Source organism: Pteropus alecto, unplaced genomic scaffold (genome assembly GCF_000325575.1).
Source record: "Pteropus alecto unplaced genomic scaffold, ASM32557v1 scaffold45, whole genome shotgun sequence".
Classification (NCBI taxonomy): domain Eukaryota; kingdom Metazoa; phylum Chordata; class Mammalia; order Chiroptera; family Pteropodidae; genus Pteropus; species Pteropus alecto.
The window spans coordinates 29,617,250-29,643,702 of NW_006442491.1; the positions used below are offsets into that span (position 1 = coordinate 29,617,250).

The window sequence follows — 26,453 nt, forward strand, 5'->3', positions numbered from 1 at the left end:
GAATGGCGGAGGTAAGTTCTCGCCCCGCAGTCAGCCTGGATCCCCTCTATCCGGAGCCCCTCGGGCCCAGTGCTGGTCACCCCCTTGTGCTGCGGATGTCTGTGTCTCCTGCGCTCCATCAGGGCATCGCTCCGGAGCCCCCGCTACCTGCTGCAGAACCCTGCGCACCGCGGGCACCCAGGAAATCCCTTATTTACCTATGATGTACAAATTAAATGTTTACCTTATTCCGACCCAGTGCTGGGCAACCATGGAAAGAACTACAAAGATAAATCTCTCATGGTCTTTTTATTCCGGGGTTTCAAGCCAGCTGGGGAGTGCTAAGTCAGGGCATAACATTTTAGGACTTAGAAGATCCGTGGGAGGTACTACGTAATAAACATTTGTGAAACATTTTCTCTGTGCCTGCAACTATAAGAATGATCGCGATTTCAATAGGTCGCGTAGGGGGAGAGAGTCCCAGACAGAGGAAATAAGGAGGGGAAGAGAAGGCTGGAGCCCGGCTTGGAGCCCAGCAATTTATAAGGAGAGTAGCAAAAGCTACACTTGGAAAAGTAGCCAAGGGGCAGGTTGCAGTGGTCCCAAAAATGCCAGCTAGGGAATTTAGATTTTATTCATCTTGCAGGATGGATTAAAGAGAAGCAGAGCCGTTACAGAGGAAGAGCCATTAAAGGCCAGGGGAGGCTAGGGTTGCAGACTGAATCCCAGTTTGGGGCTTTTTGTTCCCCGCCCCACTCCCCAGCCCCTTCTGAGCTCTCTGGCTCCAAGACTGGCAGCAAACACGGATCCTTGCAAGTGACTCAGCAGGCTTCCCTGGCCTCTCTGAAAAGAAGTCTCAAAGCCAGAGTGTAAGCAGTTCGTATGCAAACCGATACCCACGCCCCCCCACCCCGCCCCCTGCAGCTGGCGTTTCACTGGCATTCATTCTTTCAGCGCTTATCAATCACTTACAATGGCACCCATCGCTGCCCAAGGTCTTAGCTTTATTCAGTCCTGAAGGCCTGTACTGCATGCACATTCCATGCCTTTTGAGTTTGTCCTCACCCCCTTCTCTCTGAGGCAAGAGAAAGTATCTATTTTCATCACCACCCTCATTCAAACCTTCCAGCTACCGAGGCTGAGGTTTGGAGCAACAGCCTAAACCACCAGCTGGAAGGCTGGGCACTGAGCACCGCAACACACAGGGTGAAGAACATGTCTTCTTTGTAAGGCACAAGTACTTGAGCTGTTCCCTGGCTGTGTCCCCGGCAGGAAGAGGAGGGAGGACATGTTCACGGGGGTGTACAGTATGCCTTTCCCTGCTGTACCCAACAGGCCTGAGCAGAAAACACTTTGTCCTGATGCGACAATCTGTGAGCATCCTTACCCAGGTGTGTGTGTGGGGGGGGGGCGGGGGGAGGGAGCAGGGTGGTTGAAGAGGAGAAAGGGGCTCTTGATAAGTGGCTGAGGGCTCCAGCTGGAGCTCTCCAGTCTCCCAGACACATGAAATGAAGGCTTGTCAAGGTGGAATCTCCCTTGGGCAGGGAGCAAGCAACAGAGAAAGAGCTGTTAGTGGGAACCACAGTTTGTACATGAAAGAGTATTTATTGAAAACATGGTTACTGACAGGAAGCTCCTGGCTGCTCTCAGGTTACAGTCTTGGCTCACAACTACAAATGTTACTTTTTTTGGGCCTCCAATTTTATTTTCCCCTCAAACATTCCATCCTAGGATAGGTGGATCTTATATAAATATATATACATGTCTGTATAAGTATGGCCTATAGTAAAGAAAATATATAGTACACTCTTCATTGGGCAGTACCTACCATGCCAGGCTACCAATACTCAATGCCACTGTGTTCACTAAGTCCAAGGAGAGAGACCGCGCGTGTGGTTTACAAGTGCAACAGCACCAGGGAAGCCCTGTTGGCACAGCTGTGGCCTCAGCCAGCCCCCTGAAATCATGGTCAATGGCAGGAACCACAGCGCTGGGATGGAGAGGAAGGGAAGGCAAACTTCCTGAGGTCTGGAAGCCCAAAGGAAAGCGAACTGGAGGAGGCTGCAATTCAGTTTAGGTGGGAGATTTCTCCCCCAAGAAGGTAAAGATATAAATGTTGGGGGAGGGGGGGCGGAATCTAGGCTCATTGAACCGGGCTCTCTCTCCAAAGTTCCTTGAGACTGAGAGGTTTGTAACTTAGCCCTCATGTCTTTCACTTGCCGGGATGAGGGACTGGGAGCTTGTAGGGAGAAATTTCCATCTGCCTAGACAACTGTGTGGGCGAGGGAGACCTGGTGGCTCCGGAGAGCAGAGATGTCAGAGCCAGACCTCAGCAGCAGCAGCATGTTGGCCCTGTGTGAGGCCGGAGCGAGTGAGGGCAGGGCTTCTGCTTGGATCTGAGACTCAGGCACGGGTCACCGAAAGGCGGCTTCTCCGAGACTCTCAACATGCCTAGCACACCTGTCCTTTGCAGGCAGCCTTTCCTGGGCCAGCTCTTGCCCACATAGGAATCCAGCTGACTGGAGAGCAGGCTCAGGAAGAAAAGGTGAGTGGCTGTTGTTAAATCCAGCTCAAGAAGCAGTTTCTTGGCCTGGAAGGCAAGGGCATCTGCTATTCACTCCTCAAGGCCTGAACCCAGGCTCCACAGGGACCAAGGAAGCTCTGGGTGGTCTGCACTGGATGTGAGGAACAGCTGGCATTTACTGGCCACCATGGTCACTACAGATTCTGTACAAGCAAAAGACAAGGCACCAGACTGTGAGTGTTCTTCCGGGGCCCCAAATCCCTTCCTGGGTACCGTCGCCTCTGGCTCCAGTCTCAGCCGTAGTGATAGACAAAGTCATAGCTGCTGGGCTCCTTGGGCACTGGCGGTGGCGCTTCGGGAATCTGGATGTTCTCCAGGTCCAGGAGCCGCAGCTTCATCTCCATGCTCAGCAGGGTGTCCAGGTCACTCTTGGTCAGCTCGCTGGACATGTCCTTCCCCAGAAGGGCGCTGAGGCCGTCAATCCAGATGCAGTACTGGGGGAAGCAAGTTGCAAAACATCACATGGTGGCCCTGGTCAGCAGGAGGTCCTGCCAAGGTCCCTCTGTTAAGAGGCTTCACACCAGTCTCTTCTGGTACTACTTGGGGATAATAGCACAGGCAAGTTGGGAGCCCTTTTGGTTTTTATGAGAGACTGACACTTAAACTCCCTAAAATAATGATTTTTAAAAATGGAATTAAAGAATACAGCAAACGAGATCTGAGAACTGGGGCACCGAGTCCTTAAAATTGCCCCTGAAATTAGAAATGGAGGAGGGGGAATACATATATGTGAGAAAACATGACACAAAAGGAACCACTGTGAGACCCCAATTTTCAGAGAAAGTAAATTTTTAAAAAAAATGCAATCAAGAAATGTTAAAATTAAGTACTAGGGAAACTCAACTTGAGAGTCTCATCATAAGAAGGAATACTAGAGAATTCTCAGCCTATCCCTAACAACTCCTGTTCCATCCTCTTCCGTGCCTTTGCTCGCATGTCTCCCCACCAGCTAGTTCTCCATTTCTTCCCAGTAAAACTCCACTGGCTCAGGTCCTGCCTAAGCGTCTCCAGTCTCCTCCTCCAGAAGCCCCGCCTCCAGCTTCCTCTGACGGCTCTCAGAGCTCACCAGAGGCATACGGTCTCAACCGCAGTGACTCATTTAACATCTAGTATTTTCCAGTGCTGCAGATGAAACCGTAAGCCCAGGCCAGATCCACTACACACGGCCAGGACCCCTGAGGAGGGAGAGTCTGTTGGGGTCACTTGGGTAAGTGGCCGGCCTCGCAGAAACTGAGAAGAGGAAGATTTTCCTAGACCCAGGCAAACAGGTTACCCCTAGCCAGCCCTGTCTTTCTAACAACCTACATATGCTGCTGAAGAGTAACCTGGAGAGCCTGGCTCAGGGGTGGCAGATTCTCGGTGTCAAACAGCCATCATGACAGGCTATGGCCCCCTGCCTCTACGGGGACATTGCTGTTCTGTCCGCCCCTCCCAGAGAGGGCTCAGCGGTCTGAGGCAGTGCCCCTCTGCTCACCTCGTACTTATTAGGCGCAATGAAGTTTAAGGTCTCATCGGGGTCATAAAGGATGGAGAAAGCCAATTCCAACACCTCCTGAAGGAGAAAGGTTTCGGTTACTTGGAGCAATGGCCTGGCCTGGGCTCTGAAAAACGAAGATCTTGGCCAAAGTTCTGGCAACTTGGCATCATCACCATGTATTGATTCAGATGTGACGTCATCAAGGCCCCAGAACATGCACACAAGAGCAGCTGGAGATGGGGCCCAGTGGTGATCGACCTTAACTCACCCACTCTCCACCCGAATCACACCTAAGATGTGGTGAGACTTTTAAGATCAGAGAGAAGTCATTCCTCAACACGTGGAAGCTTCTGGATGTCGGAGTCCATGACTGTATACTACCGTAAATACATAGCCTGGTAATTCAACTGAAAGTCTTAACAGTCTAAAAAAAACCCACCACAACAAAAACAAATGGTAGCCAAAGATGGGACAATTTGAACATCAATAACATAACTGTGATGGATTGGAACAAATATAATTTGCTTAAATCCTTGAATTAAATACCAAAAAACAAACAACACATACCCAAATTGGTCACTGATGGATGATACCAGTTCTTTGTTTTAAAAGTAGGTACACAAAAGGAAAGAATCAAGCTTTATCCAATCCTTTCTCATATAAATTGTATCACTGGGAAACCCACAGCAGATGAACCAAGTTTTTCTTCAGAGAAGTAGTTCAGTTAATAAATGAAAAGGACTGACTGCATTAGAATATTACTCGTTTGCAAGCCTTAATTTACTAGTGGAATGAGGCATCGAACATCCACAGTGTGCTAACATCACAAAAACAGAGACGACCACATATCATGTGTCTCCTGATAGAACATAATACCATTTAGGAAGTAGTCTTATCAGGGAAAGAAAAAAAAGGTCAGACCTGAACTGGATCAAGGCTCTAGCTCTCTCTACCGATTTACAGATCTGGGGCAGAGGAATGACTTAAACTAGACCATGGGGAGACAATCAGCAATTTCCAGACTCTGGGAAACTACCAAACAAGCAACCTTGTTTCTTCAACTAATAAACTGCAGAGAAAAAAAAATATGGACAAGATGGAGCGGGAACTTATGAAGTAAGAAACTTAAAAGACTGATCACGATGTGTAGCTCCTATTTAGATTCTGATTTAGCAAACAAAATGAGGATGAGTGTATGTACGTGTATACCTGTGTGTACATACGCATAAACATTTACATATTTTTATACAGAGAAATTATAATATTTATAATACAATGAGTAGAAATTCAAATATTAACAAAATATTTGACATTAAATAACAACTTTTTACTTCTTTTTAGGTGTGATAATGGTATTATGATTATGTTAAAAGAGGCTTTATAATCTAGAGATACAGTCTAAATATCTACAGATGAAATGATATAATAGTTGAGATTTTCTTCAAAGTAATAAGGGAGAGGGACAAGTAGATGGGCAGAATTTGCCATGGTTGTTGAGGCTGGGTGATGCATATCTGCGGGTTCTACCTATTTTTGTATATATTCAAAATTGTTCTTCATAAAACATTCAGGAATAATTTAAAGGGAGACAGAATGCGGGCAAAGAGCATGGCCCAACTGTCCTCTCCAGGTCTCACGGTGACTCAGACTTGGGACTCACCTTGTTCTGTTTCAGAGCACTTTTCTCTTTCATGTGGGGACAATCTTTCCCAGTGACAATAGCCTTAATGTCTGCAACAGGAACTGAAAAATGAAGGGGATTAGTCTCTGGAAGCTTTATGCTGCGTGACGCCCCAGCCCGCCCTCCTGAAGGGCCACGTTAGCTCAGGCGCAGGGCCTTGCATTGCTCGCTCCCCCGCAGTGAAGTCCCACGAACTGTGGCTTGCTGGGCTGTGTCAAATCTACCTGGGGGTCACTTCAGGGCTTTTGGGTTGTCTCCCCAAGGCATAGGCCTCTGACACTCACCTCACTTCCATTTCACAGTAAAGACGATGACAATGCCACTACGGCAAAAAGCAGTGGAAGCAGCTAACGGTTTCGCTTGGTACACACTCGCCACTGTTCTAAGTGCTCTACGTACACTACTCATTCCATCCTCTTATGAGGGAGGTGTAGCTATTATTCCCATTTGACAGAAGAAACCAAGCAGAAGGGAAAATGAACTTGCAATCAATTAGAATTAGTAGCGAAGCCAGGATTTGAATCCAGGCAGTCTACTCTTCACCACCACCTTTCAACTTAGTCTTGTATCACCCTTTATAGTCTGCGAAAGCCACTCCCATCTCTGATCTCACTGAATTCTCCAAGCAGCCCTATGAGGTATTCCAGGTAGAGATGGCCTCTGATGGTCGAGAGAGAACTGGCCCATGACCAGATACTCAGTTCGAAACAGCCAGGACTAGAACGCTCCTGACATGGAGTCCAGCTATCAGGACACAGCAACAGAGAAATGAACCTACTTTTCTCCTGCAGGGATTCAAATGTCACCTCCCCTTGAGGGTTGTCATCCAAGTCACCATAGTGCAGGACCTTGTGGTTCAGTGCCAAGCGGCAGTACCAGAAACGTTCTGGAACACAAGGGGGGCCAAGCAGGTGAGCAAGGACAGGTGTGGGAAAGGCCTGGGCACACAAAGGCCAAAGGATGACTTGTCCCCGCCTTCTCCCTGCAGGCTCCGTCCCCGAGCAGTGGCTCGGGGCAGCAAGGGCCCACTGGTGCCCCAGGCCCCCCTCACCTTGCCTTCGGCGATTCCCGATCTTCCGGAAGCTGCTGCCCTCACAGAGCCGGTTGAGGCGCTGCTGCTTGATCAGCTCAAGGATCTCGGGCTGGATCTTCTCCCTCAGCTCCCTGGGGTGGACACGCAGCAGAGTAAGGAGAAGGTCACGGCAGAGCTTTTGAAGGAGGGCAGAGCTGGGTCTGTCCCCGCCGCCCCCACCCCGGGATGGCACTCACACGATTGGCGGGGACTGAAAGTCATCCTGACTCATCCTCTCGGACTGGCGCAGTCGCAGGATCTCAGAGTAGCTCAGGCTGCGCAGTTTGCTCTTGAACTGATCCAAGGAGCTGGGCTTGGAGGGCAGGGCACGCGTGATTTGCTCTCGGACCACTTGCATGACCTGAGGGGAGAGGAAAGACGCGGCCACCTCACCCTGCTCTAGACATGGACGGGCCACTTCTGGGCCACCGAGGCTCTGCCCTTGCCCGGGGACTCGAGCACAGCAGGCACTACAGATATCTACTGGGGGAACAAAAGTACTGATTTTCTAAGGTACAACTTTTTAGATGGTTATTTAGGACAAATGGCTGGTGACAAATGCTTCATTTCTCATAAATTTCAATTAGTTGGTGGTATAGTAGGAGGAGCACAGGTTTTTGGAGTCAGTGAGAAATGGGTTCAGATCTTGACTCTGCCTGTTAATCTGCTCCTTCAGCAAGTCACTTAACTTCCTCAGGCCTCCATCTACTCTTTAAAGCAAAAGGAAAAAAGACACATCTTCTGATCTGCTGCCTGAAGGATTATGGGATGTTATATGGAGGCGCAGTGCTGGCACACTGTGGGGTGTTCCAAAAATGTGCTACTTCCCCTAAAACAACAACAGTTAAAGGAAAAAACCAGGATATCACACTGCACGTCCAGGCAGCTCTCTGCCGATGAAGGAAAGATCTACAGGTAAAAAAAAAAAAAGACTAGAGGGAAACATAACAATAATTGTCACTGGGTGGGGGAATTATAGAAAACTTTTTCTTCTTTATACTTTCCAAATTTTTTATGATAAGATGCGCAGCTTCAAAATCAACTCCTAGATTGTCAGCTTTTGAGGGCCTAGCAGGGCTCTACAGAGAGTAGGTACTCAGAAAGCATCGAGGAGTGACCACTGAGTAGGTACCTATGGCTTGCACTACATGCCAGTCCACTCCGACCTCCCCCTACCATTTCCGGTTCACGAAACCGCAGCAGTGCCTTACACACAGCAAGGGCTCTGTAGACCACGGCTGTCACTGTTCCGCTTATCCTCCTGTCCCCTCAGGAAGACAGGAAGGGCGAGTACTTGGGCCCAGGGCACCAAGGGGAAGACATCTGCTCAAGGCTCTGTAAACCACGGCTGTCACACTGTTCTGCTTATCCTCCTGTCCCCTCAGGAAGACAGGAGGGGTGAGTACTGGGACATCTGGCCCAGGGCACCAAGGGGAAGACATCTGCTCAAGGTGACAGAGGAAGCACAAGCAAAGGGGACCAATGCCTCACTCTTGTGACTTAATGCTGCAGACCGAGCTGGTTTTCCAGCTCAAGGATTCCCCAGGCTCTTCCCAGCCGCCATAGACTGTCACGTGACCGTCTCAGCCAGTGGGCCTCAGAGCGCTGCGACACGGACCTTGTTGAAGTCCTCAGCTGTCGCCCTCATCTCTTTCCAGGTCTTGTTCAACAACTGGATGCAGATTCCGAAGAGCTCTTCGAAGGCCCGGTCGTGGGTAAAGAACATAGGGTGGTAGTCGTTGCGTCCTTCATTTGCTGTGGAGGGAAAGAAACGGGGAAAGGATGAGCTGGGGACGCATCTGGAAACTTTGGATCCTCTGCACCAAAGTCCTGAGAACAAAACCAGAGCGAGGCCCAGAGCCAATGCGTGGGGGGTAGGCCGTCCCCGCTTCCTTGGCTCTCTTCTTCAGGACTTTTTCTGTTACGGACTCGGCTAGTCCTTACACACAGGACTAAGTGGATGGTGGCGGGGCTCCTGAACACACTCAAATGGCCAGCTCAGACACAGCAGTGGCCGGGATGCCCATTAGCAAGGATAAGGGGGAGTACGGCTCACACAGATAGTTTTTGAAAAGCACAATAAGGTTGTTCAGCCCCACTGACACCTGACTGTATGACCTCGTGCCTCACAAGGCTCCTGATTGCAAGGCCCGGCTGAAACAAGAGAGGGAGCCACGCAGACTTACGCAGCTCCCCAACCTGGAGGATTTCACAGAGCATTTTCGTGAGCTCGATGGCACTGCGGCCGAAGGGGCACTCGTGCTTGTCTTCTCGGCTGCTGTTCTCCAGGACGATCTGTCGGGGGACAGGACAGGGAGGGTTAGAGCGGCGAGGCGGGGAGGCCAGAGGTGTGGCGCCAGGACTGAGACAGCTGGCCCGCAGCCTTTACCCGGATGTAGGTATCCTGATGGACTTTAGCCAAGTACAGCATGTTGTCCAAGGCCAGCATTCCAGGAGGAGTCTGGGTGAAGTCCATTGCTGGGTTGATATGGTTCTGGAGGAATAAAGAAATCCGACCTGAGACTCGGCAGTCTCCCTACGTGCGGTGTCACCTGAGGGCAAGCCTTACTGCCCTCTGCGTGCCACAGGCACTGCGTACCTACTCTTTCCAATGCTTTCGCACGCCCATCTCCACCACGAGACTGGGAGCTCCTGAACTCTGGGCATTGCTGAGTAATCTGTCTCCCCAGCACCTAGCATACCGCTGGCATGGGGTACGTGTGCGGTAAGTATTTAACTGAATTAACTCTATCCTCAAGCTGTATCTTATCACAAAAGATCCTCTGCAGCTTTTCAAAGAACCTCACTCGCTTTCACACACCCGTCTCCACCACGAGACTGGGAGCTCCTGACCTCTGGGCATGGCTGAGTAACCTGTCTCCCCAGCACCTAGCATACCGTTGGGCATGGGGTACGTGTGCGGTATCCTCAAGCTGTATCTTATCGCAAAAGATCCTCTGCAGCTTTTCAAAGAACCTCACTACTTTGGTGAGAGGTCCCCTCTCTCCCCATCTGGCCGACCTCCTGGGCCCTCCTATGGATGGGTTTCACAGGGCCAAATGTTGCACATAAACTCATGAACCTGCCACCGCTGAGGCAAATAAAGCATCGTGGCCCCTCCAGCTTCTTGGTGTCATCTATTCCAGGGCCACCATTATGAAGAAAGGGTTCTTAGGGCTCTGTCTGGGTGGGTCCTCTGACTTCCTGTCAGGGGAGAAGGCCCACCAATGTCCGTGCTCTGGGAAACTTACAGTAAATCCCAGCATTTTGTAGTCCTTGGTATACATGGCTTTGCGTTTTTCAGTCCCACTCCCGGGGACGTTGCTCGGGTCAGACTCTGCGTCAAATGCAATCCTCCTCAGTTCAAATATAATGTCTCTTTGAGCCTGAGAGGTGAAACAGACAGTCAGCAGGTGACTTGAGGAAGCAAGGTAAAGAAAGAGTGGGTCGGGCTTTTCTGGGCGGAACTCTGGCCCCCATGGATCTCCAAGGAGGCAGCACCTCTGCCTTAGCAGACAGAGCGGGGCTTGGCCCGGAGGGTCACCCAGCAGTAAGCGATCTCAGGGAGGCGCACAGCTGGGTCCTCCAGACCAGACGCGAACCATTCCTGCAGACACACCGAGCACGATCCCTGGCAGACAGCTGGTGGGACGCCTCACACTGAAGAGCACACGGTTTGAGCCAGAAAAGCTCTGCCCCATTGAGCACCCACCTGGTCGTTGGGGTCCATCTTGGTCATCATCCTTTCTTCCAGAAGGTTAAAGGTCAGGACTTGCAGGACATACAGCTGATGGGCCATCTCGGTTTTGATTGGGCGGTTCCCCCGGATCACGTGCTAGAAGAGGCAAAGGCAGGGAGCAGGGGGTTTCATTTTTTCTTTTACTGAAGAATCACATCCATGCTGCTGAAAAAGTACGCTGGGCAAGGAAAAGGGCTTTCCTCCCACACACAGGGACTTCATGTTCTAGAAGGCGGCGAAGCATGAATGGGCTTGATTCAGGCAGAGACGATTCATGCCGGCCCAAAGGGCACGGTCCTTTTTCTGCACTCCCCTGCACAGGGGATGTGGAATGAAAGGTGGGGTTGCACCCAGCAACGCCAAAGAGGAGGGGGCTGCCCCATTAAGATTATGATACGGAAGATCAGCAGCTGGACCTCACTCCAATCAGGTAAGTAATTACTGCTTACAGTTTGGACCAGCCACATTTTAAGTATCCAACAACCACACGTGACTGGCCAGTGGCTAGCAAATGGGACTCCACAGGTTTAAAGAGAATGATGACAAACCAACAGATAGTGTGCAAGAGAAGACTCTCTCGTAGCATTGCACAGCATGGTTCTTCTGTTTTCCCTTAGAAAAATAAAATGTTTCGATGGCCTAAGTAAAGAGGCTTAAAGAAAAGGGCATTTTCTTTAGATGATATCGAGACACTTTCACAAAGGGGGGCATCTGATGCTCCTTGTCCAACCCCTGCGCTCCCCCCTCCCTTCTTTCTCTCCTACACCTTCCCCCTCCTTCTTTCTCACCAGTGTATGCCCCCCTCCCTGTGGCCCTTGTGTTCCCACCATGTCCTTCTCCCTCCCCTCTGTGCTCCCCGCTCTCTTTCCAGGGCCCCGCCTCTCCCTCTCATTCAGCCCCTCCTCCCTCTGTCCCTCTGATGCCCACCCCTCTCCATCTCTCATGCTCCATCTCTGCCTATTTTCTTGCACGCTCCATCTCCCTCCGTCCTTCCGGGCTGATTGATGCTTGGTCATGTTTTTGTCTTAAGCTGTCCCGTTTCCGCTCCATGGAGCCCGCTCTTTCTGACTTGCTCCCTTGTGCTTCCTGCTGCCCCTCTTTGTCTCACTACTATCTTGAATCCTGTCACTTTTGGTCTTTTCTCCCTCAAAGGAGCCTCTTGCCCGGTTTCCCACAGGAACCACTCTGTGTGTTTTGTGTTCTCCTACTCAGCCTCTACAGCTATGCAGTCCAGTTTGGGAGCCACTAGCTACCTGTGGCTGTTGAACACTTAAAAGGTGGCTCATTCTAATTGAGATGTGCTGTAAATGAAAAATGCGCACTGGACCTCAGAGCCTTCAAATGGGAAAAGAAGATATGTGCTCTCTCGTTCAAGATTTCTTCTATTGATTACATGTTGAAATCATAGTATTTTTGATATATTGGGTTAAATTAAATATAGTACTGAAGTTAGCTTCCCTTATTCTTTTTTTAATGTTGCTCCGAGAACATTTAAAATGAAATAAGTGGTTCCTATCACATTTCCACTGGCCGGCGCTGCTCCAGATCCCCGCCATCCCCCGCCCTGCGACTCCAGAGTGCTCCTCCTTTCTCTCCCGAGCTCTTCACAGCCCCAACAGTAGCCACGAGCCACATGTAGGTATTTAAGTTTCAAATGAAGTTTTAAAAAATGACAAATTCAGTTCCTCAGTCACACTAGACACATTTCAAGTGCTCACCCAGCAGCACAAGGCCGCTCCTGATCTCTTGCTAGAGGGAGTGCTAAAGCCCTCACCCCCTCCCTGTGAGCCCTCTCTAGCTCCCTCTGTCTGCCAGTTCCCTCTCCGTCTCTCCCGCTCTCTTCTCGGTCTCTGTCTCTATCTCCCCAAGCTTATTGTTCATTCTCGGCTCTGCTTCTCCTCCCCACTTAGCTTCCGTTACCCACTACCCTCCACTGCCCAGGGCCTTTTCTCTTCCACTGATCGTCCACCCCCTCCACACCTCCTCTTTGCTTCACTCTGAGCCTCTTCCTCTCTCTGTTGTTCCCTCCCTCTGCCACTCTGATTTCCCCCTACATGTCTAGCCCTATTCCTACCTCCTCGCTGCTCCAGAGTTCATAAAACCACTTTACAGAGAAGTTGAAGTTAATGTGCTATTGGTTTTCATTCATTTTAATCTCCATTTCTCAAACTTAGACACATCACAGCCAGAAGGAAATTAACTCTAGCCATCAACGGCTTACAGCAGTATAGCTCTAGTCAGACGAGTTAGTCTCGGAGGCTTTACCTTGAAGCCTTGTTTGACTGCCAGATACCAGAGGGCTAAGCTCTTGGGCTTGACTCAGTTGAATCCCTAGGCTAATGAGATCATGTGTTAACCATTCCCTAGCAGACTATTTAAGCCCTGAGTCCTGACAGTGACGTAGCTTCTGCAGTGGAATCTTGGCTTGTCACAAGGTTTGTCCATAAATGAGCCGAATTTCCAAACCTCGTTCAGGTTAAACAATAAGCCTCGAAATTCATTACATTTTCCCCAGAAGGGCACCCTCACTCCTACTCATGCAGAAGATGACACCCAGGACAGCTGCTCAGGAACGTGGACAAGAATGCGTGGGAATCTGTGCTCCCAGTCACTTGCCGCCAGATTGCCTGAGCATTTGCGCAGGTCCCTCCTGCCAGGCTGGCTGTGGGGCTGTGACCAGGGAAGTGGCCAGCAGGCAGGAGCTAGTTCTGCAAGGTGAAGTCTGACAGACGCTACGTGTTTAGACCAGCTGATGGCTAGACTTCCCAAGGGCACGGAGCTTACTTCCGGAATTCTACCACCTCTGTACCCTATTCACAAAGAATTGCCAGAAAGAGTGAAGCGCAACACCACGTGCCAGGCACTGTATATATATTATTAGCTCATTTAGTCCTCACATCCAAGTGAGCGAATCGAAGCCCACGGAAGTTAAGTGAACTGCTCAAGATCAAAGACTGGTTAATGGCTGGTGACTCCAAAGTTCATGTTCAGAATTATTAAGCCTTTCACACTTGACTCCAAATTTCTCATGTTGTTATTCCCTGCACTGTGGTCTCCCAGTTTTCCCTTGTTTCTCACAACTGATAAAATCAGCCTCCTTTTAATCCAGACATTTGGCTCTTTCCCGGCTCCTACCGCCCCCACCTCAGCTCTCTCCCACCCCACATCACCGCCCTGGTAATAGGAAATTAGACCCCCTCCCGACCAACTTCTCCTCTCCTCCCTCACATACCCCTCCGGAAACATATAGATCTTGGAGTGCGATCCTTCTAAAATGCCAAGCTGGTTATTTCACGGTCCTGATTAAGTCCTCGGTTGCCCTTGGGAAGAAGACCAAGGCCCTACCTGATCCGGCCTTTGCTGCCGCTGCAGTCTCTCTGCGAATCTGCTCCTTGCTTCGCCCTCTACCCAGGCGCTCCTTCCAGGTGCCAGCCACCCACCCCCTCTCTGGAACTCCTTATCCTCTGCCTCACCTGAAGACATTCCTCTAAAGCCTTCCTGACCCCTCTTCTTCCACGAAGGACTGACTGCCCCTCCTCCAAAATCTCCCAGACCACGAATCTCCATGGAAAATGACCACGTGGGGCTATGACCACTTGTCTTTCCTACTGGACTAGGGGTTCTCTGAGAGCAAGCGCACTATCTCACTCATCCCTGCTAGTGCCTCACATAATTCAGGCTATGACCGGTGTTATCTGAATGAGCCTAATTTAACATATTCCCTCTAGATAAAAATTTTTAGAGCTGCAGGGCAACAAAGAGTATCGCTGGCCTTAGCACCTCTTTCAAGGCTCTGCAATTCCTGGAGGACGGCCTCCTAGAGACGACTCTGCTTACAGAGGATTACAAAAAAAAAAAAAGCTTTTCACCTTAAGAAGTATTTAATACCTATCGGTAAGTTCCCTGTGAGTGCCTTCCCCACTCAACAGTAATTTCAGTAATAATACAACTATAATAACAGTAATAATGGCTATTAATAGTAACAAAACAACTATAGTAACAAAATACAGTCTTTTCTGGAAACTTACATTGAGGATTATGGACCGAAGGTGCTTCTGGGCAAATGCATTGGCCATATCCTATTGAGAAAAATAAGGAAACATAAGGCAAGGTGGAGGCACACAGCTGTGACAACTATCAAGAGAAAGGGGATGTCATAGTACTGCGGCTTTATCTTTGAAAATATTTGTTCCCTTTCAAACGAAAAGTAGGCAAAGAGAAAAAAATCCATGGATCACCAGATGTATTTTATACGCTAAAAAGTTCCCTCGTTTTCTTTCGTTGAGTGCAAATTAACTCAGAAACGCTTTCCCTTCTCCATGGCACAATCGACTGCATCACTTTCAAAGAAGGACAAAGACTGCTTGCTTCAGGTCGAGACGCTGTTACAAGGACGCTGAGCGACGGACAACACACATGGAGCACAGAGCAGCGTGACGGTTCCCAAGCCACATGCACTGTTCTAGGCAGACGCCCACCGCCCAGGCTGGAAGGGACTCTGACGTGTGGGCTCTGGCCCCCTGCGCTCTTGGCCCCCAACCCCCAGCAGGGCACCAGCAGAGTTGGGCGTGAACACTCTCAAAGTCTCCGATTCACTTCTGACTGGTTTACAGAACAAGGTGTCAGGGGCTTTGGGATACTTTTTCACAGTAGGGTCAACATTTAAAAATTATATTTGGTTCAGATTTTGACAGTAACACTTTATTTATTTAGCCCATTCAGAAAAGTGTCCTACGTGACTCTTCCAGGGAGAGAAGCTCTAAGGGCCCTCACAAAATCATTACTTTGACCATTCTTAGGCAAATCTAAAAATATATCACATACATTTCTTTATTTCGGAAGAGTCTACAATAATTACAAGTTAATCATGCCAAGGATTTGGCTTCATCGAAAAGAACATCAGTTATTAGTCTGTGTTGTGACACTGTAATACCCCAAAGGAGCTACTGAAATGTGAAATTATTTCCCCTCAACAAAACGGTCCCAGATTACTATGCTTTTAATTTTTCTGACAGCTTTTCATAATTCTTCTGTCTCCTCCTTCCAATGTCAGCCGTCACTTCTTATAACACTAATTAGTGTGACTTCACTTTCGAAACTACTGCCTTAATTTAATTTCACAGATAATTCTAAATGAATCGGCCCGAGGGAGCGGCCACACCTCTCTAGTGGAGCAATACCCAGGAGTATTGTCATCTTCCTCACTGAAAGGCCGTCCTCGCTCACATCTAGATTTCTAGCCATATTCCTCATGGCTGATGCCACCAGGAACAGTAAGTTGTACTTTGCATCCCCTGAGAACACACTGGCTCCTGGAGGAGGAGGAAGGTAGCCTAGGAACCTCTCTGGTAGCTACAGGAGGTTGGCTTAACACTAAATCTTGCTGTGGACAACAAAGTGGGTAGCCAACAGGGTCTGCTGCTGGGGAAAAGCACTCATCCTCCTCCAGATCCTCGTAGAGCTGACCTAAGCTCCCTCCGACCAAGAAACGAGCATCCCAATTTCCCTTGGCCAACTGTCTAAACCTTTTCAAATTCCTATGGTCAAGTCAGTGTCCAAAAGGGCATGAGTTTACCTTTCAGACTTTGCTATATCAAGTTGGAAGGTGATGTATCATGGAATCATCCAGATGAAAGTCAGAGGCTATTTCTGAATCTGATCTTTCCTGGCTGGACCACAGCCTCATGGAAAGGCAAGTTACAAAGGAAAGACTGGGCTACATTCCCTGGGACTGGCACCCCTTTAATCCTTTATGTGACTCTAACCTGCAATACGTCCCCAAGTGTCCTGACAAATGAGATTCCTAACACACGACCTTTTCCTGTGTCTTGGAGTTCTCTGAACATCTGGATCAGATATGAGATTCTTGCCCAGCTGTGACCTCCCCACCTGGAAGAGAGCCGGGGCCCTTCCCACACAGCGGTGCTACTTACAGTGACAGGCAGGTCTAGAGGATTAAGGTGCTTGTCCTGCCGGCAGAAAGCAAAAAGCACAGAGAGAAGCAGATGGAAGAATGAGCTTTCGGCTTACATTCAAAACAGGACTAGGATGGAAGAGATTAACAGAGCAAAGCCATCCAGGAAAGACAAGGACAGACAGAACCGCAGATGCTCCTGGTTCCCCGACTCGGAACCACCAAGAGCTTGGTACATGATCCCATGCCGATTTCAACTTAATGAGCCCAGGGTGCCGACAGAGAACTAAAGTCTGTCTTTTGTACCCCACTTGAGCTTTTACCAGAGAAATCTCAAATGCTAGTTGTGAAAGGGCCCTCAGAGACTTTTTAACCTGGCCCTTTCAGTTCACAGAAAGAGAAACTGAGGCCTGCAGAGGTTAAAGCATGATTCCGGCCAGCGGCAGGAAAAGTCCTTAACCTCGGGGCCCCGAACTCTTGGGTCAGTGCTCATCGCACAGCCCAGCTGATTCCTGGTGTCCTCACTTGTAAAATAGGGGTCTGATTTTTCCTCTGACATCCTTGTGACGTAAATGGGGCAGATGCTAATGCTCCCATATTACGGGTGAAGAAACTGGGGTTCGGAGAAGCAGAGCCATTTACATAATGCTGCACAGCTAATTAATAGGGGAAGAAGGAAGTCTGGAACCTGGTTCGGAGGAGCCTTATACAGGAAGCTTCATGCTGAGCCTTTCTGCTCTTGCTTCCTTTAGTGAGGCTCTCACTTGCTTCGGTCTCTTGCACTCAACAGTGATGCCCAGAGGGTCACCTCTCCCTTCTTGATCTTCTAACCCAGGGGTTGGCAAACTAAGGTCAAATTAGGCTTGTCGCCTATTTGCGTAGATGAGGACTTATTGGAAAAAAGTCACACTTATTTGATTACTTACTGTCTGAGGCTGCTTTTGGCTCCAAAGGCGAGGTTTTACAGTTGTCACATAGACTGTATGGTCCACAAAGTGAAAAATGTTTACTCTCTGGCCCTTCAGAGGAACCAGTGTGCAGGCCCCTGCTCTGACCTAAGACCCAGGTGGTTTCCCTGCTAGTCCCTCCCTGGGTCTTCCTTAGCGAAGACACTTTGATGGGCTCTGACCACAGAGGGACAGAAGAAAGAACTCTTGGGAAAATGGCTAGGCTTCTGCTCTCTGCACGGCAAAGGGTGGGTGGGTGAGAGTTCCTCTCTTGGAAGAGCCCAGAAGAAAAGCTTGAAAAGGCAGCCACAGACCTGTCGCTTGTCCTCAGGAGCCTTCAGAAAAAGTGCGTTAATCAGGGCAATGGCGTAGGTCTGAATTTCCTGGTTGGAGCTGTGTCAATGGAGAGAGAAGGCAGAGGGAGATTAGCAGAGTGACCAACAAGATGACGCTTAGAGATGGTTTATAAAATCACTCACAGATTGTAATCAAAGAATAATCTGCAGCTAAGTCTCAAAAGCCTTAAAACTGTTCATTCAACAAACACTAATTGAGCTTCTACTTAAAGCAAGGCAGGGGATACAAAGATGATTGGTCCCTGTTCCCAAAGAGCTCAAAGTTTTAATGAGAGACAGATAATAATAATAATGTATTTAAATATAATTATCATAGGTACAGAGACTATTTGGCCTATGGAGGAGAAAGCAATTAATTCTGCCTGGAACCACAGTGGAACAGGAAGATTGAGAAAAACCTCAATTTATCTTAAGAGGCAAGGAGAATTACAGAGGATTTTATGCAGGAGCATAACATGATCGGGTCTGAATTACGGGAGGAATCTGGCAGTAGTGTGGAAGAGGTGATGAATGAATGAACAAGCAGACCAGCAGCTTGGAAAATAAGCAAAGCAGAAGTAGGACTGGAAGACTTAAGCAGACTAAGGGGAGAAGAAAGCAGACAGGGAAAGGAGGGGGCGGGGTCTCTTACTCACACCTGGAGGTGAGAGATGAGCTGTCCCACAGTGATTTCCTCTGCTATCTTCTGGTACAGACTCTGGCTGTTCAGGACCATGCTCTCCAGGATGGCCAGGGACCTCTGAAGGATGGATACATCTACCATGGGCTGGCTCACGTACCCTGCAATCTAAAGCCAGAGCGGGCAAACCAGTTAGAAAGCCCAGGGCCCAGGGGAGCTAGACGGCTTAGGTTCCTGATGCTAGCTCATGAAGGCTCTCTCCTCTCAGGCGTGCTGCCCACGTTTGGGCAGCTGTCTCTAGGTAGAGAGTGGTATCTGATTTATGGCTACCCTGGCCAATGTCCCAGGGATTCCCTAGGCATGGATAACTCAACTTCAAATTACAGTGTCCAGTCAACTGTGTTTCCTCAAAATCTACGAGCTTCTTCCTTTGTTTTCAAAATACGGGTTTGGGTATGAAATAGTTTACTGTGGAAAGAAGAGGATCTTACTGACGCTAGGATACCTTTCATCTCCAGGTACTCTTCTCCTGACATACACTGTGTCGCTATATGCACGCAGTACAGCAGAGACTTGGAAAGGTGGAAGGGACCTCAAAGTCTCATCATCTAATCTCTCTTCTCAATCCCCATTACGATCTCCTTGACACACGATCATTTGACTTTTACCCCCAGCATTAGGAAGTTCCCAACGTCCCACACCAACAATAGGTGTAATTATAGGTCAGTGGATGTATTAGTCATTGGTTTTAGGTCAGTGGATGTATTAGTCATTGGTTTTAGTTCAGTTTTCTGGATTGACACTGCTCCCTCTTGTAGAAGAAAGGAGGGCAAAACTAGAAGTGTCCGCTCCCACCCCCTAAGTTCAATGCGACAGTCCGAACAGGCTACCTTGCACATTTGTAAACAAAAGGCAGACTTGTAAATATAAGGGCAAAGGAAATGAACTTTTTTTTTTTTTTAATCAAAGAGAAGGGGGAGCTCAGGAGGCAGGTCAGAAGACTTAGGAATGGTACTGGTGTATGGCTGCTGTTGTCCCAAGTCTCACTGACAATCCAGTGCCACTTTGGCCATATTCATCCCTGAGAGCCCAGTTCCATCTTCTCAGCGCAGGTGCTAACAGTACAGCAGGGAAACCTTTCAGGAGCCACAGGAAGGCCAGAGCTTCAGGATGAGAAATCTGGCGGCAGGGACAGAAGGCCACCCTCACCAGAGTGGCTGCATTGTCCACATCTCCCCCTAAGCCTGGAGGACAACTGGCGACTGAGGGAGGAGAGAAAGACGGAACATTGGGGGCCTCACCTGCTTAATGAAGGTGATGGAAACCATGTCCCAGGAGACAATGCCATGGTCCATGAGCTCTAAGAAGGCAGTCAGGGTGAATGCCAGCATCTCACTGTAGCTGAGACATGTGCAAAACACACACACAGTAATACAAAGATTCAGAACCGGGGATGCAGGTGTGAAGGCAGCCACAACAGAGATGGATTTCAATGTAAGCACCACACGAGAAGTCGACACAGCTGTGGGTAAGCACCAGCATGCACGCACAGCCAGGTGTGGAGCAGATTCTGTCCAGGTATCCATCACGGACAACGAAGGTGTTCCTTCTCCATATCACCTCATCTCAGGGAAACCGAATCACTTATCCATTTCCCAAGAACAAGAAAGATGCCAGACCTCTCTCAAACCCCAGCACTTGGTAGAGGTACCTAAGTAAGGACCTAAGTAAGGAACCTTTTGTCCCATGTTCACTTTTAGGCCACGAGGTAGCAGAGTGCACGAGAAAGAGTACAAACTTTGGACATGGGTTCAATTCCTGTTCAACCACTTACTAACCGTGCAACTTTTACTTTTCAAACTTCCATTTCTTCCTCTATAAATCATGTTACTCTCACAGCGTTAACCTCAGAGGGTTGCTGTGAGGGAAAATGACAATGTATGCAAAGCCCTTAGCTTCGTGCTGATGGAGAATACAGATGAAAATGGTTTCTCTCCTGTCTCTCCTCTTTATACGATTAATCCTTCATACGTCTGTAGAGCGCTTTATACTTAACAAACTATATCCCCATGTACAGAGCATGTTCAGATCCATTCTCATTAACAATGCTCCTCACAACGATACTGCAAGGCAGGTATTACCCCCACGTTAAAGAGGAGACAAAAGCCCCTATAATCATGTACCCTCGGGGGACTGCAGAACTCCTCGGTCAGTGCTGATGACAGCCGAAAGCTTTAGGATTTTCCAAACTTAAAGCAAATACCCATGATTAGTTGCTCGGTTTGGCTGAAAATTTCAATAGCTGATCCATCGGCTAAAAGATTTCCCTCTCTGCCAGCTTAGGCTGCATAGGCTTAGAAGGCAAACCAAACATCTGTTTATTCCCTGCCGATCACGACAAGGCAGTTTCCCACCACATTCATCTTAACTTTGCAGTGGTGTAAAGACGTTCGTGGTGTACTGCAAAGTTCTGGATCTCATCCTCCCTGTGAAAACGGGTGGTAGGGAGATGGCTAATGGGAGAGGGTAACTTATGGTAAACACAGAGGCAGGTGTGAGTGTGTGAGTGTGTGGAGTGGGGAGGTGACCGCAGAGGGCAGGAAGCAGGGGGTGGTTAAGAATAGACAGATACCTGTTCTTGTCGATAATAGACAGTCTGCTCACTAAGCTCCATCAGGCCAATCGTCCTCCATAAATTAACAGGGCTGCCATGAGCTGACCGCTCTCTTCCCTACTTCTGTGGCCCCTGTTGTTCCCACTCACTTGGCACAGTACTATTTTGTACTGTCACGTGATGTGTAAGAGGCCAACTAGACTACAAGATTTAGGACCGCAACGGTGAATTATACCCCTCTGCGTGGGCCCTAGTGCTCGACATACTGCTCTGGATGCAGAAGGTGTTCAACAGACGCATTCGATTCAACAGAAATAAGAAGAGGATGCCTGTGGAGAGCAGTGAACCTGACAGCCCCTCCGACAAGACCTCGGCAATACTCACTGGGACAAGAGCTTGGTTCCACTTTCCACAAGCCGCGTCAGCACAACGATGCCATCCATGTTGATGAACTCGGTGGCGAAGGTAATGTCAGCAGAGAGCTTGGCCAGCTCCTTCATGGCATCCAGCCGGGTCTCCATGTTGGATGACTGGGTCCTCTCCATCAGCTGGCGTGCGGCCCGGGACTGTGAAACCAGGGACGAGATACATGCCATCTGCTCCTTGCGGCTGGTTACTGCTCCATGGATAGCTCTAAGGGGCCTTTCTGGGAACACCCAAGCCTGAGAAGAACTAGTTTTTCTACTGCTAAATACATGTTTATTGAATCAAGCAGGGAATTACCAGTACACTAAGACCAATTCTGTAGTTATCTGTAGCCTTTCTGTACCACTCTGGTCTATGGATTAAAAAATTTCCATAGGAATTTTTGTAGGAATACAAGAGTGATCTGAGAGATGACAGTCCGCTCACCGCGGCAAGTCACAGAGAAACAGACACTGGTTCCACATAGGACAGCTTGACATTAATTAAAGCCATCAGACAGTGGAAGAGGTTGTCTTGAAGTAAAGAGTTCTCGGTCACTGGAAGCAATCAAGGAGGATCGAGACAACCATCTGTCAAAGATGCTATAGAAGGCACGCCTACATTGGGTGGTGAATTTAATTTGATGACCCTGATGGTCCCTTTCAATTCGAAAATGTGATAAGCCTTACAATTTTTTTTTTTTTTTTTTTTAACTTTCTCTCAAAGTCCACATCATTGTTCCTCAAAGTGATAGTCCTGGGGCGACTTTAAGAATCTCAAGGAGCAGGAAGCAGCTAATTTCAAAATAGCTTTTTGAAAATGATGGCTGGTGACAAAGCCTCCTCCTAGCATGTGAACTTTTCCTGGCAGACGCTTGCCTCTGTTGCCGTGATCCCCGCTCTGGTGTTCACTCATCTTTCCTTTTGCTGAACTTATTAATTTTACAGTCAGTGCCTCATAATTTTCCGTTTCATCATTCTCTATTTCTAGTGTGTTCACTTAATGTTCTCAGTCAGAATGGAAGAGTCTTGAGAGCCAAAACCCTCCTGTGGTCTTTATTTTTTCTCACGGTGCTAAGCAAGCGGCTGAGCCCAGTTCCTGCTGCCAGCCAAGGAGTCGGGCCTGTTCTTCTCTCTCCCCTTTGCTTCTCCTATCTCTGTGATAAAGACAGCCCTTGAACAGCACACTGCTCTCAACGATACAGAAATCCTTCAAGATCTCCATGGTAGAGAAAATGGGCGCCAGGAGAAAAGGTTACAGGAGGGACCAATTTGAAGAGCACTGGTCTGCATCACACTTAGGAACTTCCAACTCCAGATGTTAATTTTCCTCTGGAGACAGCACTTCTGGGCGGCTGCATCCCGCTCCAGAGAGACGTGCTCCTGGGAAAGCCTGCTGCTCCGTGCAAGAGGTCTGGACAAGCTTCGGTACGTCTATAAAAGCGAGTAACTCCCAGACCGTCATATTAAATTAGCAGAGCTTAGTGGGGAATAGCGAAGTCCTTAAGATGAGTTCAGGAGAAGAGGGAAGCAGAAGAGCATGATGGTAAGAATACCTGCCTAGAGTCCGGCAGGCCTGGGTTTGAGAGCCAGCCCTGCCTGCCCTGTTTTAAGCCGTGTGACAAGAGACAAGTTTTTTTGTCTAAGTCTCGGTTTCCTTGTCTGCAAAATGGAGCTACCAAGAGCGCCTATCTCATCGAGTGTTTGTCAGGATTAAAGGATACAACATTATGCAAAGTGCTTAGCAAAATGCAGGTGTTCAATAAATGTTAGCTGTTATGACTCCATGCCTCCCTTCCTTGCAGGTGAACCAGTCTCTCTCATCAAGAAAACACGTGTCAGCACACCCTTGATTTTCTAGCAGCGCTTCTGCAAACGTCCCTGAGTTACCCTGTTTCGACTGTCCTCAGGGGCTGAGCAGCGAGGGCGAATCCCTCCACCTGGGCTTTGGGTTCCCCCTGTCCGGACCCAGGAAGGTCCTGTTGCATTAACTACCCCCTCTTTCCTGTGCTGTCAACCTTCCACTCTTCCATGTTAACATATTTTCAAGGACACATAAAAAAACTGCAACAGAAGTTAACAGCTATGAAGGGTCGGAAGAGGCGGGGAACTGGGTAGATGAGGGACGGGAGTGGGAGGAAGACCTTTTCCTGTATCTTTGTCAAAACTTTTTTATTTTTGAAACACAGGAATATTTTACTTCTTTTTAAAAAGCACATCTTTGCGACTCCACATTTCTGAGTTACCCTTCTCCATCTCCTTCCTTTTATAACCAAGCATCTCGATAATATGATAAACTCGAGGTTCTCAGTTTTTTATCTCTTTTTGCTCAACCTACTGCAATCTGGCTGTCACCCAATCACCCCAACAAAATGGTTTTCAGGAAGCTCACCAGCGACTGACTGACTTCCCCGGCCAAGGTCCAGCCTCTCTGTTCTCAGTTCACCGTATCTCTCTGCTCCTCGCAGACCACACCTTCCTCCACCCTGACTCTACCCCTGCCTTTGGCCTGGTTTTCTTCCTACTCTTCTGGTGGCTTCCTCAGTTACTTTTAAGGGCTGCTCTAACAGAAATCAGGGGTCATCCTGGATTCTCCCCTTCCCTTCCACATCTGTAGATCACCATATTCATCCAGTTTACCTCTGACTATTCTTCATGCCCACCCTTTCGTCTCCCCTGCCATTTGCCTTTGTGGGCTGTTAACACTCCTGGGTAGTTTCTTAAAGATCCCTCCTGCCGCCAACCTTCCTTTTTTCAGCCCATCTTCCACCATGTCACTAAAGTGATCTTTCTAAAATATAAATCTAAGCATAATACACCTTCCTGCTTAAATCTTTCAGTGTCTCCACATGCCCGTCTCGATAAAATCCAAACCCACGTGCAGGCCACCCAGGAACCTTCAGCGTCTGGCGTCTCACCGGCTGCTGCGGGCCCTCAGCCAGGCAGCACCTGCCTTCCCCAAAGCACACCCTGGAACACTTTCCATTTTCTTCTTTCTCAAGCTAATTTCTGCTTATCCTGCAGCACCTGAGCTACGCGTTCCCTTCTCTGGGAAGCCTGTCTAGGAATCCTCAGGCTGAGTTGGGCGGTCCCTTTTCTGAGTTCCTACAGCTCCCTAAGCAACTTTCTGTCAAGACCCTTGAGAGAGGCCTTGTATTGTATCTGTTTACTCCCAAGCAGGCTGTAAGAGTAAAGAATGACTTTCTAATCTCCATTGTCTCAGTTTCTAGAATAAAGTCTGGCCCATGGTAGATGTTTACATATCTTTGTTATATAAATTAATTCCTAAGGAAAGGAGAGTACGTACCGGGGAGATAGCCAGCTGTAAGATTGTTCCATTCTTAATGTCACTGCGAGTCTGGGGAGCAAAAGAAAAAAAGAGTAACCAAGACACAATATGAAGATTGTGTAAACAACCCCAACAACTTTTCTTCGTTTTTAAAGCGGTTGTAACTCAGACTCGCAGTCAGGCCCTCTTCTGCTTCCATCTTGGCAAAGAACTTCTAAGATTCCCTTTCAGCACTTTGGGCTCTCAGGAAGGAAAAGCCACAGTGTTCCAGCCCCTACAGGAGAACAAGGCCTGGCTCTCTCATCTGCCCAGGAAGCAGCTCTTTCCCCGGTTAGTGGACGCTCCCTGGACGGAAGTGAGGTAAACAGCGTGGTCTCCTTGGGTGGTTCACTTCACAGAAAGGCCTATGTTGACTTGCTTCTCCTTTTACTGACCTGTTCCGTGATGTAGAGCTGAGGCCCATCTGCATAACGCAGAGTGTAATACTCTGGATTCGGCAATGACCACCTACGTGAGAGAAAAGTGGTAGAGCCCGTTGGGCCATTCCTCCCAGCCTGTCTAAAAGCTGCAAATCAATCTTTTTCAGTAAAGTTGCTCATGGGATCGAGTAGCCTGTCTGGAGGACAGGGGTAAAAAACCAAAGCTTTATGGTGAGATGTGGGAAAAATAACCTCCACAGCCTTTTTTGTAAGATTAGCACCACAAAAAGGCAGTACATACATTCGAGGGGTGGCCACCATACAATTCAGATACACCAGGACCTCGGGCAGGGCACTCCTGGACTTAAAAGAAAAACTAAAGGCTGACTGGAGCTCTAAGCGATGTCCTCATCAGCACTGTTTCCTTCATAAGACAACGATACACGAAAGCCCCATCCTGGGGACCTGACTAGCTGGGGACCTTTCCAGGTCTGGCAGTGCTCCTTGACTCTTCAGCTTGCCACTGTCCAAAACGAGGAGTTTCAACTTACCCATCACAAACTTCCTTGATGACGGATGCCAGAGGCCGTTTCTGAAAGAAAGAGAAAGACCCTTCGACCACTTTCTATTTGTGCCAAGGCTCTAACAAGAGGGGAGGCCAGGCAGGATGAACCTGCGGCCTGCACGTGGACTTCTTCCTGGACACCTTTTGTGGAAGAGACAGCCTCTCCCAAGCCATGGTGACCAATCTTCCACAGGATGGGACAGATCTCAGCATGCCAATGGTCCCCAGGATGGGGACCAATCTTCCACAGGATGGGATAGGTCTCAGCTTGCCTTTGCTGATGCCAATGGTCCCCAACCCTGAAGACGCCCTCTGCCACGCACTTCCCAGATCCCTCTCCTTGCACCGCTGCTTCTCATTTTGGGAGCTTACCTGGTCGATTTCAAGGAGCTGGGCATTAGCACCTGGCCACTCAATGGCCACTTTGACAATGTCTGATGGTGGCGGCATTGTTCCTAATGGGTCCTACTTCTCCAAGACACACACGCGGAGACAGCTGCCTGGGGAGAAGGAATGAGAAAGAAGGAAAAAGTCATAGTGTTTACCTTTACTGTTCACTCTCGTTAGATATTCTGGAGAATAAGCAGACAGACGGTGTCCAGAGGAACACATGGAACTACTTCATTTGAATTTTTCTAGATCACACCACAGTCTCTCCTTGGGCTTTTGTCTCTTTAGATTAAATCAAGAAGAAATGAGACAGAGCCATCTATCAACTGTGGATCAGCCAGCAAGATCTGCCAATGTGCTACTTCAGTTCAAGGGTCAGGAGGACTCTGCGGTACAAGAGTGTA

At 48.7% G+C, this 26,453-nt stretch overlaps 1 protein-coding gene across 3 annotated transcripts in view; it reads right to left on the minus strand.

Moving 5' to 3' along the window:
• Positions 1 to 1,564: 1,564 nt before the first annotated feature.
• The window catches only part of ELMO2 (engulfment and cell motility 2), a 34,799-nt gene continuing 9,910 nt past the window's right edge, over positions 1,565 to 26,453 (minus strand). For 2 of the 3 annotated variants that reach the window (XM_015597235.2, XM_006921888.3), the window contains 20 exons: positions 26,032 to 26,159; positions 25,646 to 25,686; positions 25,110 to 25,182; positions 24,694 to 24,744; positions 21,367 to 21,548; positions 19,670 to 19,769; positions 18,385 to 18,536; positions 17,708 to 17,786; positions 14,561 to 14,611; positions 10,506 to 10,628; positions 10,045 to 10,179; positions 9,183 to 9,287; positions 8,980 to 9,088; positions 8,412 to 8,548; positions 6,991 to 7,154; positions 6,773 to 6,885; positions 6,500 to 6,607; positions 5,701 to 5,783; positions 4,038 to 4,115; positions 1,565 to 2,997 (listed from right to left, as the gene is read on the minus strand). In XM_015597235.2, the coding sequence (XP_015452721.1) occupies positions 2,797 to 2,997; positions 4,038 to 4,115; positions 5,701 to 5,783; positions 6,500 to 6,607; positions 6,773 to 6,885; positions 6,991 to 7,154; positions 8,412 to 8,548; positions 8,980 to 9,088; positions 9,183 to 9,287; positions 10,045 to 10,179; positions 10,506 to 10,628; positions 14,561 to 14,611; positions 17,708 to 17,786; positions 18,385 to 18,536; positions 19,670 to 19,769; positions 21,367 to 21,548; positions 24,694 to 24,744; positions 25,110 to 25,182; positions 25,646 to 25,686; positions 26,032 to 26,109 (2,163 nt within the window). In that variant the 5' untranslated portion in view covers positions 26,110 to 26,159 and the 3' untranslated portion in view covers positions 1,565 to 2,796. The remainder of the gene's footprint in view (positions 2,998 to 4,037; positions 4,116 to 5,700; positions 5,784 to 6,499; positions 6,608 to 6,772; positions 6,886 to 6,990; positions 7,155 to 8,411; positions 8,549 to 8,979; positions 9,089 to 9,182; positions 9,288 to 10,044; positions 10,180 to 10,505; positions 10,629 to 14,560; positions 14,612 to 17,707; positions 17,787 to 18,384; positions 18,537 to 19,669; positions 19,770 to 21,366; positions 21,549 to 24,693; positions 24,745 to 25,109; positions 25,183 to 25,645; positions 25,687 to 26,031; positions 26,160 to 26,453) is intronic. The other variant, XM_015597234.2, reaches the window with a different exon arrangement.